Here is a 16,371-nt window from a genome sequence, read left to right as displayed (position 1 = left end):
CTCAATGGTTAAACACAGTTTAGCTGCACGCTGGAATTTTTCCCTTTTTTGTTCCTGATAACCCTGAGCAACATCCTCAGGGCTTTGGTGCCTGGCTGGACACTCCCAGCTGCAGAGCAGTGGTGCCCCAGGGCTGAGCACTGACAGGGGTGCCACAGCCACATCTGGGCTGGCAAAGCAGGGGGAGCAGGGCACAGGGAGCTGTCCCCAGGGTGAGGATGGATGGATGGATGGATGGATGGATGGATGGATGGATGGATGGATGGATGGACGAGGGTGCTGGGGTGGTGAGCATCGTGGTGGGGTTCGGGCATTTCCAAATGGCATCTCAGGGGGTTCTTCCTCATGAGAAGTGGTGCTGGAACTGGAGTTGGGCTGGGGGTGCTGGGAGCTGCTCCATGGTCATAGGAAATCAGCATTCTCAACACTCTTCCTTCCCTTCACACAGGTCTTTGGATGCTGGTGCTCTGCCTGGAAAAGAGAAATTCCTGCAAAATCCTCCCTGCCAGCCTGCCTGCCCTGGACACATCCCTCCATCCTGGTCTCCAAAACCCGCCTGCCCCTGTGGCACCGTGCCTGATCTTCCTGCAGGAGCAGTGGCTGCCCTCCCTCACGCTGCCCCGGCTCTGAGGGGGGATCCATCCACCCCACTGGCCATGCAGAGCCTGTGGAGTGCCTGTGAGGGCAATCAGTGAAGAAAGATGCTGAGGACAAGGCTGCAGCAGTTCTGCCTCCACGCCCAGCCCGGCTGCCCCATGCCTGGCGAGGCTGAGCAGCGCCCCTGTGTCCGTGGGACAGCCAGGGGGGACACTGGGGGGGACAGGGGCAGCAGAGGGGGGCAGAGCTGCCCTCAGCTCTGGGATGCTGCAGCCTCCGAGGCAGGCGAGCAGGAGGCACAGATGGGACTGCTGGGAGGGAAATCCAGTGGGAGCTGCCAGAGGGACCTCAGGGGGCTCAATGGGGAGGCACCACAGCCCCCAGTGAATGGCAGCAGCCTGGCCTTGGCAGAGGAGCCTGCAGCCCCCACAAAGTGCCCTGGATCTGCCCCAGAGCTGCCCCCCACAGCAGAGAATCCCAGCCAGGAGTGGAAAGTGGTGAAGATCCAACGGGTCCTCATCAACCCTGACTTTGAGCCAAGGAAAACAGGTAAGAGAAACCCCTTTGGCCACTGTCCCCCTGGAAAGGCACTGCTGTGCTCCTGGTGAGAACACCCAGCTCTTCCCAGGGCAGGACTTTCCCTGGGTTTGAGGTCCCAGGCTTCCAGCAGAGCTGCTGGGACTAATTTAGCTTGAGATGATCTCTTTGGCCTTACAAATAAGGAGGAATCTGTGGCTTTTCTCGGGAGGGGGGTGGGAAGGCAGCGGGCGGGTTCCCACTGTCCCCAGGAGCTCAGCCCATCCCTCAGTGGGGCAGGGCCAGGATGGAGCTCCCAGCCCTCACCCTGGCCATGGGGCTGCGTGGGATCCTGCCCAAGAGAGATCAGGAGCAGCTCCTGTGGCACTGTCTGGGACAGGGACACCTCTCCTCCATCAGTTTGGGATGGCCAAGTGTTCCTCACATGGCTTTGGGCCATTTTTGTCAGCCCCTGGTTTAAAAACCAAGCACTTTATTTTAGACTGCTTGGTTCTACAATGCTCTCTGCCATCACCTCACAGCTATTCCTGCCCCATGAGTGTCCCTTCAGCCACAGTGACACCACTACAGGCTCATGCCCAGGGTTCCTGTGGTGCTCCATGCCTGGGATGCCCCACCTCCCTGTGGGAGATGCTCCCACAGCACCCATCCTCTTACAGGCATTGGACCCATTTTTAAACCCCTCTTCCACCCTGATTTCTATTTTGCTCCTGCCCAGCTGTTATCTCAGCTGCCACACCGTGCCAGGTGTGTCCCTGTCCCCATTGGGGGGGGTGGCATTTTGGGATGCTGCTGCTCAGCTCACAGCCCCCAGGCAGCCCCCAGCACTGGGTGGGACCGACTGAGGGTGCTTGACACAAACCCAGTGTCCAGAACGCACTCCCTGCCTTTCTGCAGGGTCAGGCATCCTCCAAAGCAGCGGCCCCTGGATGGGAACGGGCTGGGAAGCTCAGCCAAGCCCTTTGGCTCCCAGCTGCCCCAGCAGCATCGTGTTTCAGGGCTCAGCACACAAACCAGATGGACCCAAATAGTCTTCCCATTTCTCACTGCTCCGGGATGGCAGATCTGTGGTGGGGAAAGGTCAGGCCTGACTCTGTCCAGGCTCAGCATTTTCCTAATCCATGCAGCCATCCAGCGCTTTTGCTGCCAGCCTGGAATTTTAAAGTAACTCAACAGGTTTGTTGGAAAGAGTTTGTCTGTCCCGTTTCCTCCCCCTCCAAGTGAGATCACCAGCAGCCAGTGCCTGCAGGACCCGTCAGACTTTCCAGAGCCTGCAGGCAGGATGTCCCTGAGGGTCCTGGCAGCAGGGACCTTGCCAAAAGCCTCCGGGTTTGGGAGAGAGAGCTTTGGATCAGTGCAGGTGAGAGGGAAGGGCAGGAGCCCTCACAAGTGGCACTGGGGCTGTTCCTGCAGCAGGAGCATCCCTGGGAGGTGTCAGGGGCTTGCTCCTCTTCTCTTTAGCTGCCATGGGGTGCAGGACCCCCCATCTCTTTCAGCTTCTTCAGGAGAAGAGGATGCATTCAGAGTGCATCTAATTAACTCTAATAGTTTATGAAAACATTGGTTTTTTAAGCCAAAGATTGAAGACTAAACCCCTTCTTAGAGTTACCCCACCACTCTATCTCAGGAAGAAAGGATTCAAACCCTCATCTCCAACTCCCAAAGCTGGCATTTTTGACTAAGCTGCTTCCTGACCCTTCCACTAAACAGCCCGAATCACCCCCCAAGACAACCCCTGCACGAGCTCCAACACCACAAACAAAGTCAACAACAATCCTCACCCCCAGTCAAACGCAACCCCACAGCCAGAGTGGTGCAGGCTGGCCCTGGGAGCCAGGAGCCAAACGGGAGCCCCACCTGGAGCTGTGTGGAGCCATCCAGGCGGGTCCCAGGTGCCCCTTTGGTGCCCATCCAGCAGCCCAGGGCCAGGCTGGCTGCTCTCACACATCCAGCACGGCAGCCCGGGCTGGCTGGCACCTCTCAGGGCAGCCTGGGGAGCGCAGGAGCCCCGGGAAGAGGCAGAGCATGGGAGATGCAGGAGGCAGGACTGGTTTCTCTGTCTGGTGTGCAAATAAACGGAAGGTTTCGCTCCCTGGGGGCTGCAGAGCCAGCGCCAGGCTCCCTCAAAAAACCAGGAAAGCACAAAAAAGCAAAGAGGGGCAGGAAGAAAGGAAATTAGAAAGGCAAAAAATCGAGCCAAGAGCTCATCCTGAGGTGTGGACAGGCATGGCAAGGGGGTGAGGCCGGTCTCGCTCTGCAGCCCCAGAGGGGTGGTGGAGGTGATGCTGCCTCCCCAGGGATCCTCTGTGGTTCCCTTGGGAGCAGCCCAGCCCTGGCAGAGGGGACTGAGGGCTGTTCCCAGCAGGTCCCCAGGGCAGTGACGCCCGTGCTGGATTTTTGTCTCTGGATTTTTTACCTCCCTCCAAGCGCTTCAAAACTTTAGCACTGAGGGAACCTGCGGGAAGGGGAAGATCCACACATCCAGCAACGTCTGAAACGTGAGGTGCTGTGAGGGGGAGGAGGGAAAAAGGGTGAGGGGCTGGGAAAGGTTCTGGGATGGGTGAGAGGATGATCAGGACGGTGATAGGGAATGTGCAGGGCTGGGAGAGAGGGATGCCCCCAGAATGGTATAAGGGGATGCCCCGGAGTGGGAAGGGGATGCCCAGGCTGGGGAAGGGGATGCCCAGGCTGGGTTAGGGGATGCCCCGGGCTGGGTAAGGGATGCCCAGGCTGGGTTAGGGGATGCCCAGGCTGGGGAAGGGGATGCCCCGGACTGGGTAAGGGGATGCCCCGGGCTGGGTAAGGGGATGCCCAGGCTTCTCCCCGCCCTCGCAGCGGGCTCAGGGCAGACCCAGCCGGGCCGAGAAGCAGCGGAGCAGGAACATCGGGGGCGGCGGGGCGGCTGCGGGGGGACCCGTCCCGTCCGGTCTGTCTGCCGGTCTGTCGGGGCGGGCAGGGGCAGGGGCAGTGCCGGCGGGACCCGCCACCCCCCCGGGCCGGCCCCCGCCCGCCGCCCCCCCGGGCCCGCTCCGAGGGCGGAGCTGCCGCAACTTTCCTGCCCGCCGCCTCCTCGCCGGTGCAGTCGGGCTGCGCGGGGAGGCGGCACCGGCACCCGGCACCGCGGGTACGGCGGGGCTGGAGGGGTGCGGGGGGCACGGACCGGGGGGCTCCGGGCGGGGGGTGGCACTGCAGAAGGGACGGGGCAGGGAGGCTGTGCGGGCACGCAGCGGGGCTGTCGGGGTCTGGGGGTGTCCGGGGGTGGCAGTGAGCAGGGGGTGCTCAGGGGTCCGGGGCGCACGGGGGGGACGGGAGTGCATGCCCAGGTGTCCCGTGGGTGCCGTGGTGGGCGATGGGCGCACCCAGCCGGGGGCTCAGCGGGGTTTGTGCCCAGGAATGAGCGGGGCAGGTGTCGCTTCCCTCCGCCGGCACCCGGGTGTCCGATGGGGGTGTGGGAGGCACGGCAGAGACACAGCCGGGGACGTGGGGGGACCTGGGGGTCCTTCCCGGGGCTCGCAGGGTCGCATCTCTCAGCTCCTCAGAGTTTCTTCCCAGGCGATGTCCCCTGTCCCCTGCGGCAGGGACGTGACCTCCCCTGGCCGTGCCACCCATGCTGGGGACACGAGGCTGGCCCTGGGCTTGGCAGCCAGCAGGATGGATCCCTTACGGGTTGTGCAAGGGACAGGCCAAGGCCCCGTTGCGTTCCGCCGCCCTCCCCGCTCTGCCCACCCCGCGGGGACACTCGGAGCCGTTTGACCTTCTCGGGGCACCGGCCCGGCGGGGCTGCCCCGGGCCTTGCAGCCCGGGATGGGTCACAGAGAGCTCCAGAGGCTTTGGGCGCAACGGGACCGGGAGGCATTTCCCAGGCAGGATGGATGGAGCACCCGTGGTACCCGGCCGTGGGACGGGCTGGTTCTGCTGCCCTCGGGGTGGATGGATGGCAGGGCTGTCTGGGCTGCTCCAGCCACCTTTTACAAGATAAAATCTTGATTTTAGCCAGCTGGGCAAGGTGCTGCCTCCACCTGTGTGGTGGCAACAGCTTCTTCTTGCCCACTGTGGACACATGTGGGGCTGGGGCTGCTCACTGCATCCCCCAGGAGCTGGGGATGGGCACAGGCAGGCAGCCCCCACTCAATCCCCACCGCCCCTTTCTCCTCCCCTGTGTGGGAATTGGGTGCCCCAGCACTTGCTGCTTGGAGCCTGTGGGGCCATTTCAGCAGGATTTGGGTGCTGAGTGCCAGCCAGGGCTGGGGAGGCAAACAGCTCCAAATCCAGCAAAGCCCCTGCGAACAGAGCACAGGCAGAACTTGCAAGCGCAACGAATTCTCTCGCTGTGCCACATTTTGTCACTGGCACAGGCGCCCGCGTGGAGAGGCCCAGCACAGAGCGTCTGCCAGGCAGGAGGGGCTGATCCCACCACAGCACCCACCACTTGAGCCGGATCTTTTTGGTGCTGCAGGGCCAGCAGGGATGAGAACTTCATGGAGGTTTTGTATCTGGGGCATAGGAGGGCTGGAAGCTGGGAATGAGGCAGAAAATTGTCATCCTTCTGTCCATATGTTTGAATCATATCCGTTTCTAGCTAGCTTAGCTGCCTGTCTGTGCTACCCTCTGTGTTTTCCTAGCTGCAGATTATTTGGGATAACTGGGAGCTGGAGGGGAATGTGTGCACAGGCTGAAATGTGGGTGAGTTGGTACGCGCTGCAAAAAATCCTGCACAGCTGTAGCTGGGGCAAGGGGCCAGCTCGCTGCTCTGCCAAAAAACCTGCTTACATTTCCTCAGTGGCCAAAGTCCTCAATGTTTGGGTGAAAACACTGCATCTCCTCTCCCCAGCCTTGCCTGGCTGTGGATGTGCGCTGGGGTTGGTGTCAGGTGGCACAGAGCGTGTCCCTCTGGAAATGGGGTTGGTCTTGGTTTCACTCTTGGTTTTGCCAGTGGGATTTTGCCAGCAAGAGGCCCCGTTTGGGTTGACCACAGAAGTCCAAGAAATGTTTGGAAATGGGGAAAAGTGTCTGCTTGTTGTGGATGGTGGGTGCTGTGTTAGGTAGGACACCCTGAGCACGGCCAAGCTGGGCAGCAGCACCAGGATGGCTGAGCATCCAGACTTGGGGTGGGCCAGGGACAGAGCCCAAAATGGAGATTTTGGAGTCACCTGCCAGCTCTGACCCTGAGATTTCACGTGTGACACCCTGCAGGTCCCATTAAGGCTTGGGTACCTCTTGTCTTCTTCATACAAGGACTTCTCACCAGGCACAGCTCCCAAGTCACTTTTTCCTTCCTGTGACATCCCAGCCATGTCAGGATCATCAACTTTCACTGAATTTATCAGTTCAGTGAAATTGCAATTTAAGGCCAGATCTTCATCCCATTTCAGCTCTTGGAGTCCACCTTAGGGCAGGATGGGTCACAAGCCATGTCTGAAACAACCTTCACCTCCATTTGGGGTCAGATGGTGATTCCAGCCTTTCCTGGCTGCACTTCAGACATCCTGCTTTAGCACCCTTCAGGGGGATCCATCCTTTGCATGGAAAGCTGAGATGGAAGGAATTCTTTTCCCCCCATCTGTCCAGGAAGTGAGAGTAACAAAAATGCCTTTCATCACCTTCGTCATCCTCTCTCTGGAGGAGAGAGCACTGCACATGCTGTGGGGAGGGTGACTGACAGCTCAGAGAGAAGCTGTTAAGCCCTGCACTCGGGGGATGTTCAGGAAATCACCCCTGGAGCAAGGGAAAACCCACAGAGCAAGTGCCTGTATAAATCTATAGACAGAGATCTATAAATCTGTAGATTGAGATCTATAAATCTATAGAGATCTGTATATCTATAGATAGAGATCTATGAATCTATAGATAGAGATCTATAAATCTACAGATAGAGATCTATAAATCTGTAGATTGAGATCTATAAATCTATAGATAGAGATCTCTAGGCTCCTGTGGCCAGAGCTGGAGTGTGTTAAACCACAATAGCAGCTGGGGCTGCTCTGTGTGCCAGGACTCTGGCAGTTCCATGGGGCACAGGATGCACATGGGGCACCTCCTGCAGCATCCCTGGACCACGGAGAGACCCAGGGAGGGCACAAGGCAGTGGAGAGGGCTGGTGGAGCTCGTTGGCTTGGAAAAAATGGGATATTTGGAAAGGGGAGATGTTTCCTGCCCAAGGGACTGTGGCATGGCAAGCCAGTGTATGGTGTGGGATGGATGGATGGATGGATGGATGGATGGATGGAAGGAAGGAAGGAAGGAAGGAAGGAAGGAAGGAAGGAAGGAAGGAAGGAAGGAAGGAACCGTCACCTGTTGGAATTTGGATTGGGCTCAGGGTAATGGGTGGAAACCAGTTCTCAGTGCCCCTGGACACATGGAGTAATTTTACTTTCTCCTCCTTCCTGCATGGCTTTGGCTGCCTTCAGCCCCACAGCCCTTTTCCCTCTCCTCCCCAGCACCTGGACATTCTCAGTGCATTCAGCTCCCTCCTGCCTGCCTGGGGCTGGGGAAAAGGACCAACCTGAGCTCCCCCGGGGCTGGCAGGAGATGGCAGGGAAGGATGAAGGAATGTTCCCTGTGGCTGGAAGGGGATGTGTGGTGTAGAAACTGCCCCGAGTGACAGAATCCCTCCAGACACCATGGCACATGGATAAAGGGTGAATAACCTCATTCCATGGCTCAAGCTGCAGCAATTTCCTCTGGACTGCCAGAGGCTTCAGTGCTCTTCATCTGTGTCACAAAAGTCGGATGTGAAGAGCAATTCTTACCCCCGGCATCCCCAGCAGTGTCCTGAGGGATTCATTTCCAGTGGAACAGCCCAGGGATGGCCAGTGCTGGGTGGGCTGGGGGCTGCTGGGAGACTGGAGGGGGTGGGTGTGGATGGAAATGGATCGCAGGTGGGGATTTTAGCTGTCAGAGCCCGCCCTGCGGCACACCCTGGCCCGGAGCAAAGCCATGGAGACACCCGGGGGCAAAACCCCGGCGGGCAAATCCCGGAGTCGGTCCCGGCTACGTGGGAGCGTATCTGGCGGCTAGAGCAAGCGGGAACGGGCTGGCCAAGAGCTGAGTCATCCTTCCAGCACGGAGGAGATCCCCCAGGGCCCCTCGTTTGCTGTTAAAAGGCAGTAGCAAGAGCAAGGGGCTGCGAAATGGCTCCGCCGAGAGCTCGGCTTCTGCGGCAGCCCCGGCCGCCTGAGGAGGGAGCGGGGATGGACGCTCCGCTCGGAGCCCGCAGACATCTGGAGCCTGTGGCTGCTTTCTCAAGGGCTCCTTGGCCGCGGTTCGGCTCCGCTTCGGAGATAAAGGCGGCGAGGGTGACCCCGCGGAGCGGAGCCGCGGTGCTGGCCGCCCTCCAGGCAGCCCGGCCGGAGGAAGCAGCGGCCCCGCTCTGTGCGGCCGCCAAAGCAAACAGAAATGGGGCATAAAACAATGCTGGGCGCGAACGGGGGACTCTGACCGCCGGCGACACCGCTGCCGACGTCTCCAGGAGAGTTTCCACTGGCATCTCTGCCCCCTGCCCAGATCAAACCCTCCTGAGGGCTTCATCCTGCACACCTGGGCTGTGCGCAAGGACCTGCCGGGTGCTGAGGGAGGCAGGAGGGATGAAGGGTGAGCAACAGGAGTTGCCCGGTTTCCAGCAGCCCTCCTGCTAACCGTGGGCTTGCTGGAAGGATTTGGCTTAGTCATCCATCCCTTTCCCTCGCTGGTAGGCTGAGCCACTGCTGAAAATATCCTGGAAGAGTCCCAAGCAGCACAGAAGGCAAGAAAATGAGGAACACATGAAGGAAGGGAAGACGGGAAGGGATGGGATGGGAAGGAAAGAAGAGCAGGGCTGGGAGCGGGCTGCCTTGGCCACCCACCTCCCTGCTGGGGCCAGAGCAGAGCAGAGGCACCGTCAGAGCCCTCCTGGCAGTGCCTTTGGAGAGGGGCTGCCCCCTCGCTGGGTGCGGGGCTGATGCCGATGGTGTCTGTGCCCAGCAGTGCCTCGGCAGGGTGGGGGACACTGCCCTTCCCACGGGCGCTTTCGGGGGGGCAAGCTCATAGGAAATGGCTCACGCTGGGAAAATGCATTCCCGGCAGCTCCACATCCTCTCGGTCTCAGGGAAGGGCTGGTGCCCTGACCTTTGTCCGGCGCAGGAGAAGCCCGGCGGCACCGGGCTGGCTCGGGCCAGGCTTTTAGCACATCGCTTTTAGCGCTTGAGTCCCGAGGTGTGAGCGTGGCTCCTCGCTGTGTCCGTGCCTGTGTCCGGCTGGGCAGGACCTGCACAGCCTCTGTCGGCTGCTGCCATCTCGTGTTGCTCCACACATGATTCTCCCACCAGGGCTGCCCACCGGCCTTGCTGGCATCTCCCCCGGGTTTGTGTCCTGCCCGCTGGGGGCTGAGCTTGCCGGCATTCGGGGCCAGGGGCCGGGGGACACACGCTGGCCTCTTCCCCGCCATTGCCTCTGTGAGCCGGGGCCGAAGCCATGTGAGCTGCAACCCGAGACCCGCTCCGAGAAATTCCTTTCCCATGTGGTCAGCGCGGTGGGTGCGCAGAGCCCAGCCGAAACACGGGCTGGGATGGTGGAAATGTCCTGAGTGTCACTGGGTGTCCCCTGGGCTTTCCCATCTGTCCCAGCATCTCTGTGATGGCTGTGCTGGGTCCCCGTTGTCCCCGGATCGTGTATGCCAGCCCCAGTGCATCTCCCCTGCCAGGGAAGAGTCGGGATGCCGGGGGATACCTGGAGGAAGGGCTGCCAGTCCTGGGGGGTTGGATGCCACCCCACATTCCCTCTGAGAGCCCTAATGCCCCTCTCCTCTGTGCCCAGGTCTCTCCCGCAGCGCCAGCCTCTCGGAGAAGGAGCTGAAGGAGGCGAAAGCGCGGAGCCAGCGGATCGCGGCCCAGCTCACCACGGCGCCCGGCCCCAGCTCCAAGGGTGTGCTGCTGTTCCACCGGCGCCGGCAGCGCGTCGAGGGGCTCACGGGGGCCGGGCATGGCGGGGGACAGCCCCTGAGCCCCGCGGAGCCCCGGCCTCGCCAAGGAGCCATGGAGCACAGCCAGGGCCAGGGCATGAAACCGGAGCCTGGCCAGCCCGGCAATCCTGGAGAAGGGATGCTGGCAAACGCCTCCCCGTGCCAGGAGCGTCCTGCCGAAGCCCAGCAGGTGCCACTCAGCGTTTACCTGAAGGAGAACATGGCAGCGGCCGCCACCAACGGCGTGCAGGAGCAGGCGGCCGGCGGGATGGAGAGAGGAATGGAGGGGCTCGGAAATGCAGCAGCCCCTGCGGGCCCGAACCCCCTGCCAGCTTTTGTCCTGCCACAGAGCCCCGAGGAGGGGAAGAACGGCAAAGTGCCCGGTGAAGTTCCCGCTGAGATGCCCGCTGAGGTGCCCCCTGAGATGCCCGCTGAGGTGCCCGCTGAGGTGCCCAGCGCGCCAGCGGGGACAGCCACAGGAATGGCACCCCCAGGCGGGCAGCAGCAGAACGGGACACAGGGCCGGCAGTACTACGAGGTCCATCTCACCCTGGCCAAGCCCAAGCCCGTGAAGAACCGGACAGCCAGACCCTTCGGCACCCAGGCATCCCCCGCCAGCGCCCAGCCGGCCGAGGAGCCCCCCGCCCCCGAGCTGCCCCCACCACCAACCTATGCAGAGACCCTCAGCAGCCCCCCACCCCTCACCCGTGTCCGCTCCCCCCCTGCCTACTCGGCCCTGTACCCCAGCCAGGAGCAGAAGGTGCTGCCGGATCCCCTCCTGAGCTGCGGGGTGAGCGGACCAAACCCCCTGCCCAAAACTGGGATCCTCGAGGAGTCGGCTGCACGCAGAGGCAGCAGAAAGTCCATGTTCACCTTCTTGGAGAAGCCAAAGCTGAGCCCCAACCCCGACCTGCTGGACCTGGTTCAGAGTGCAGACAGCAGGAAGAAGCAGAAGGAACAGGGGGAGCCCAGTGCCGAGGATGAGCCCTTCGCCCTCGGGGCTGAAGCTGCGAACTTTGTCCCCAACAGCACAGCCAGGGGTGTGCAGCACCTCCCACCAGCTGAGGATGCTCCAGCGTGGTCCTCCTGCCTCAAGTCTCCCACCATCCAGCCCAAGAAGAAGCCACAGCCCAGCCACATCCTCACTGAGGCGAGAGGGAAGGGGGCCGAGCTCTTTGCCCGCCGACAGTCCAGGATGGAGAAGTTCATCATTGAGGCCCCCTCCCAGCCCGAGCTGCTGCGGTCGCCATCGCCCACCATGTCCCTGCCTCCCTCCTGGAAGTATGACAACAATGCCTACCTGTCACCCATGGTCTCCAGACGCCCCTCCAAGAGTCCCTGCAGGCCCTCCAAAACCCCTCCTGCATCGCTGTATGGCAACAACCTCATGGAGAGCGAGGTGTCCCAGAAGGAGCTGGAGATCTCCAGGCACCAGCCTTACCAGCTCCAGTCTTCTCTCTTCATCCTCTCCCCATCCAAGGGGCCAGCAAGGTCCCTGCCCCAGGAGGTGCCTCCACCCAGACCCTCTCTTCCCGACTCCTACCCCTGTCCCCAGCAAGCCTCCTGCCCGGCCTCTCCGCTGCCTCCTTCCCCAGTCTGGCATCGCCCCGTGGTGCCCAGCGCCGGCCAGAGCAGTGCCAGCCCCTTCCCCAGCGCTGCCGGGGCTCTGCCCCTGGCCCAGGAGAGCCGAGCCAGCCCTGCGGCCCCGGCCGAGGCGCTGCTGGCCTCGCCCTGCCGCCTGCTGCCGCCGAGGGCTAAGGCGGGGTTCCAGGCACCCCGGCCCTCCTACTCCACCAGGAACGCCGGCATCGAGCCGCAGGTGTGGAAACCTTCCTTGTACTACAAGTAGTGGTGGCAGAGAGAAACACACAGCGGTGCTAGGCTGAGTCCTCCCGAACTACCTGCTCATGGGAGAGCCAAAAGCCAAACCAACCACGAAAAAAAGTTGTGGGGAGGGGGCAGGAAAGAAAATAGAAAAGTGGTTGTGATGTGAGGCTGCAGCGCTGGGACAGTGGGTGACAAGCGCTGCTGAGCCCCTGTGAAAGAGGAGCTGAGGAGTCTCGGGGAGGCAGCAGGAACTGGGCACAGAGGTGCAGGATTCCCAAAGAGGCAGCAGGAGCCTGCCTGTCCCACAGGGCTGCTCTTGCTCTTCTCTCTCCTGGAAACTGTTATGGAGCATCTCACCTCTGGCTCCCTCCTTCCCTCACCTCTGGCTTTTCCACTCTCAGAGCTCTGCCTGCTCCTCCACATCCCCTCTGTCCTGGGCTCTTCTCAGCTCAACCAAAGCAAACCTGGAAGGGACACACTGCCTTTCTGCCTCACTGTGCCTGCTGCTGGTTCTTCTGTTGCTCCTTCAGGATCTGTCCTCGTTTGCTTCCTCGCTGTGGAGGAAGAACTGCATCCCTCGGGGAATGGCAGAGCCCAGTGGCACCGGGCCCAGAGTCCCTGCGGGGTCCCTGTCTCCATGTGGGCTCAGTGTGGCACGGCTGGGATGAGGAGGGTGCCGAGGGCAGGGCTGCTGGGTGATGCTCAGCCCAAGGTTTGTCATCCAGCTGTGCCCCTGCCCATGCCCTCCTGCCACTTTCCCCATGGTGCCAAGTTGCCTTCTGACTGTGCTTTACTTCTCCTGCATTTTCCTTTTCCCCCTTTCTGAATACACTCTCTGCGCTGTCACACCTGGCTCTTCTCTTTCCTGCCGCCTGGGGAGCAGTGCTGGGTGATGGATCCTGGGGCAGTGCAGGGGGGGCTCCGAGCATCCCCCACAGGGAGCCTTTAGGAAGCTGCAGGTATTGACAGGTCCTGGGACATATTCTGGGCAAGGATGATTATCTGCAGGCTCAGCCTGCCCTCATCTCCTTGGTGGGCGAGGGGGTGCAGGATCAAATGAATTTTGGGGACAATTTGCAGGGTGCAATGCACGAGGAGACATCTCCAGCTCCTGTGGGGCTGTGCCGGCATGAATCTTCCCTCGGCACCCTCCTGGCACTGTCCCCCTGCTCTGTCCCTGCATCCCCCCGAGTCACTAACCCGCTCTCTGTCCCTCTCCAGGACAGGCGCTCGTCCCTCCCTGCATCGCCCACCTGGACGCCCCGGCTGGCGCGGCGCCCGGGCAGCCTGGACGGCTGGGCCAGCCCGGCCTCGGTGCCCGAGCTGGACGAGGGACCTCCCACGTCCCCTCCGTGGAGCGAGCGGTCGCTGTCCCCGCTGCGGCAGGACGCGGAGCCCCGCGCCAGCCGGCAGATGCAAGCGCGGCTGGCCAGGAACATCATCAACGCCGCCCGCAGGAAGAGCTCCTCTCCCAAAGCGCTGGGGCTGGAGAGCTCCCGGCCCTTCGCCCCCATCCCCGCCGGGCCCCCCAGCCTGCCCCAATCGCCCCGGCTGGGGCCGAGAGCGCCGGCGCTGCCGGCAGCGGGCAGCGCGCTGGGGAGCCTGGGCAGCCCCTCGCCCACCCACGGGAGCCCCCTGCGATCGCCCGGGGCCGGCAGCCCCCAGCCCTGCGCCTCCCCCGGGACCCCCCGGGCCGCCTGGGCCGAGGGGCGCCGGCTCCTGCTGCCGTCCAGCGCCTCTCCCTGCCCCGTGGCCCGGCTGTCCCCCGTCCCCAAGAGCCCCCTGCCATCCCCCGTGGTGGGCGGGCGCTCCCCGGCCAAGCGCGGCACCTCCCGGTCCCCGACGGACTCGGACGTCTCCCTGGACTCCGAAGACTCGGGGACCAAGAGCCCGGGAATCCACAGCTTCAACCTGTGTCCCCGGGGCTGGAGCAGCAGCCTGCGGCTGAAGGCGGGAGCTCTGCCCTCCGGGGCTCCCTGCACCTCCTAGACAAGCCAGCCCCGGCCAAAAAACCCTCTCCCTGCGCCCGTCAGCCCGGGTGATGCCCCCGCTCATCCCCACCGGGAACACACCAGTCCCCGGGCCTGAGGTCGCCATAAAACAGTGTCCACCCAAAAAACAGTGTCTCCCCAAAACCAGGTCCCTTCGGAGCTGCCACGACCCCTCTGTGTGCCAGCGGGGTCAGGTGCCTCCCGGCCGCCCGCCGTCGCATGGCCCCGCTCTATTTTTACACGCTAACCTTTCGGGGCAGGACTGCGTGCTCAGCAGGCAGGAGCAGAGGGGGGAGCCGGCCCGTCCCTGCCAGCCAGCCAGCCCCATCCCGCAGCCCCAGCCAACATGGGATGGGCTGGGTGGTGCCCCGTGAGCCCTTGTCCCCAGCTCCAGGTGTTATCCCGGGGTGTCACTGCAGATCTGCTTCCCTTTGGAGGGGGGACACATCTGCTGCGGGTGGGCTACATCGATTGGATGCCATGAGCAGGCTCTCCCAGCCTCTGGATTTGGCTGGTGTCAATTAAAATCAGATTTTGGAGAGGAAAATTTAATTTTTAGTTCCAGCCCCCAAGTTCTACACTGCCTTTTTTTTTTTTTAAACTTTTGACTCCTTCTTAAAGAATTCTTCCAAATCTTTCTTTCCCTAGAGACCAAAAGAGCCAAAGTTATTTATTGCCATGTTAAGGGGACTGTTTACAGGTGCCCTCCTGCCCTGCCCAGACCAAGAGGGACAGCCTCACCGTGTACCTGTCCCTGTCCCCCTATCCAAGTTCACCACATCCCATCCCCACTCTGGTGGATGGAGGCACACACAGGAACCAACGGGTGCTGTGACAGCCAGGGCAGGTGGGGAACTGGAGGAGCTGAAGGAAATGGTAGAAGTTGCAGAGGGTTTGAAGGAGGTGTTGGCACAGAAGGCGATTCTGAGGATGTCAGTGTCCCCACACCTTGGGGCCAGCCCTGGAGAGGAGACTGTGTTTGGCCGCCAGAGCTCTGGCATATTCCTGTTCACAGAGCCCATCACCCCTTCCCTTCCCCCAGGACACACTGCTGAAGCCATCCCTGATCCCTGGAGCACCTCCGCACTGCAGCAGCCCCTCCTGGAGCACAGTTCCCATTCCCAGGACACATCTCCCACCCTGGCTCCAGCGGCCACCACAGCCTGCCTTCACCACACCGCTGTATACCCAGTTCTGAAATAAACCTCCGTTATTCCACCCAGGCTGGCTCTGATCTGTCCCCCAGGTGGCCTGGGCGCACATGGCACACTGCCACCTCCTGTTGCTGCCACATGTCCCCAGGGGTCAGCCCTGCTCCGTGCCAGGTGACAGGGTCTGCATCCGTGTGGGTGAGCCCTGCTTCACGCTGGGTTGTGGCGTCCTGGTCCCCAAGGGTCAGAGCCCTGCTCCATGCCAGGACTGTGGCATCCTCATCCCTGTGAGTCAGACCTGCCCCACGCTGGGGTGATGGCATCGCAGTCCCCAAGGGTCACAGCCTTGCTCCGCCCCCTTTCTCAGCCAGAAATAACTTCTGTCCCTGGCTGGACCTTGGCATCTGGGCTGGAGCCCAGCACGGCTTGGGGCGAGCAGCAGGAGCCCGAGGGGGCCGGGACGGGCCAGCAGAGGCCACGGGGTGCTGGTGGCTGCAGCTTGGCTTCAGCCTCATCCCCAGCACAGCAGGAGAAGCATCTTCAGTGCCCCAGAAGCATCTGGGGTATCCCCTGGCCAGGTAGGGAAGGTGAGGCCCCACGTGGGGGTCAGCAGGTGGGTGGGTGCACGGGGCTTGGGGATGTCCTTGGAAAAGGGGACAGCACCACTGTGGGGGTCAGGGTACGGTCTCCCTGGAGGGGGGCAGAGGGAAGGGTGGGGTGCAGGTCCCTGGCTCGTTGTGAGGATGGTCAGTGCTGAGCTCAGAGCTGGCAGGGAGCTGTGCCAGCCACCCCAGCCCCACGGGAACCCCGGCACTGCAGGGCCCTCAGGGGAAGCTGCCCTGCATCAGCCCGAGCTGAGCGGTGCCAGAGGCACCAAACAGGGTGGAACAGCACTTGGGGAGCCGAGTGTCCCAGCAGCACAGGAGGGCTCTGCTGCAGGTGGGCAGCTCAGGGGGATCACACTGGAGCTGGTTTCCAGCCACCTCTCCACATTGGAGCAACCCAGCTGAGTGGTGCCATGACCATTCTTGCTGCTGGCTGGGCTCACCAGCTCCCTGCAGGTTCAGGGCGGCAGCTCCTGCACCCTGGGAGCCAGCAGCTGAAAATAGCTCTGCTAAGGCGGAGGTGCTGGGGGGGCAGTAGCCAGGGCCCCTGCTCAGCCAGCACCTGCTGCTTTGAGGGCACCTAGGGCACGAGGGCAACAGCTCACTGTGGGCAAAGACAGGGGCAAGGACAGTTTCTGCCCTAAAGAAAGGCAGAGAGGAAGAAGGACAGGCAGGGGCTGAGGGACAGCATGATTTGAGTATTCCCTACGTCTGTTGAAGGGGACAGA

At 62.1% G+C, this 16,371-nt stretch overlaps 1 protein-coding gene across 1 annotated transcript; it reads left to right on the top strand.

The window, feature by feature from the left end:
- Positions 1-899: 899 nt before the first annotated feature.
- Positions 900-14,204, top strand: SYNPO (synaptopodin). The gene is made up of 4 exons (XM_054288264.1): positions 900-1,146; positions 3,950-4,258; positions 9,925-11,888; positions 13,118-14,204. Exons 1-4 carry the CDS (start codon positions 900-902, stop codon positions 13,883-13,885), a joined length of 3,288 nt encoding a protein of 1,095 aa, XP_054144239.1. The 3' UTR covers positions 13,886-14,204.
- Positions 14,205-16,371: the final 2,167 nt, after the last annotated feature.

The sequence above is a fragment of the Melozone crissalis genome, unplaced genomic scaffold (assembly GCF_028551555.1).
Source record: "Melozone crissalis strain CALT ecotype California unplaced genomic scaffold, PUWL_Pcris_2 ptg000061l_1, whole genome shotgun sequence".
Classification (NCBI taxonomy): domain Eukaryota; kingdom Metazoa; phylum Chordata; class Aves; order Passeriformes; family Passerellidae; genus Melozone; species Melozone crissalis.
Note: the sequence above shows the minus strand (reverse complement) of the source record. Positions and strands in the feature narration are given on the sequence as shown.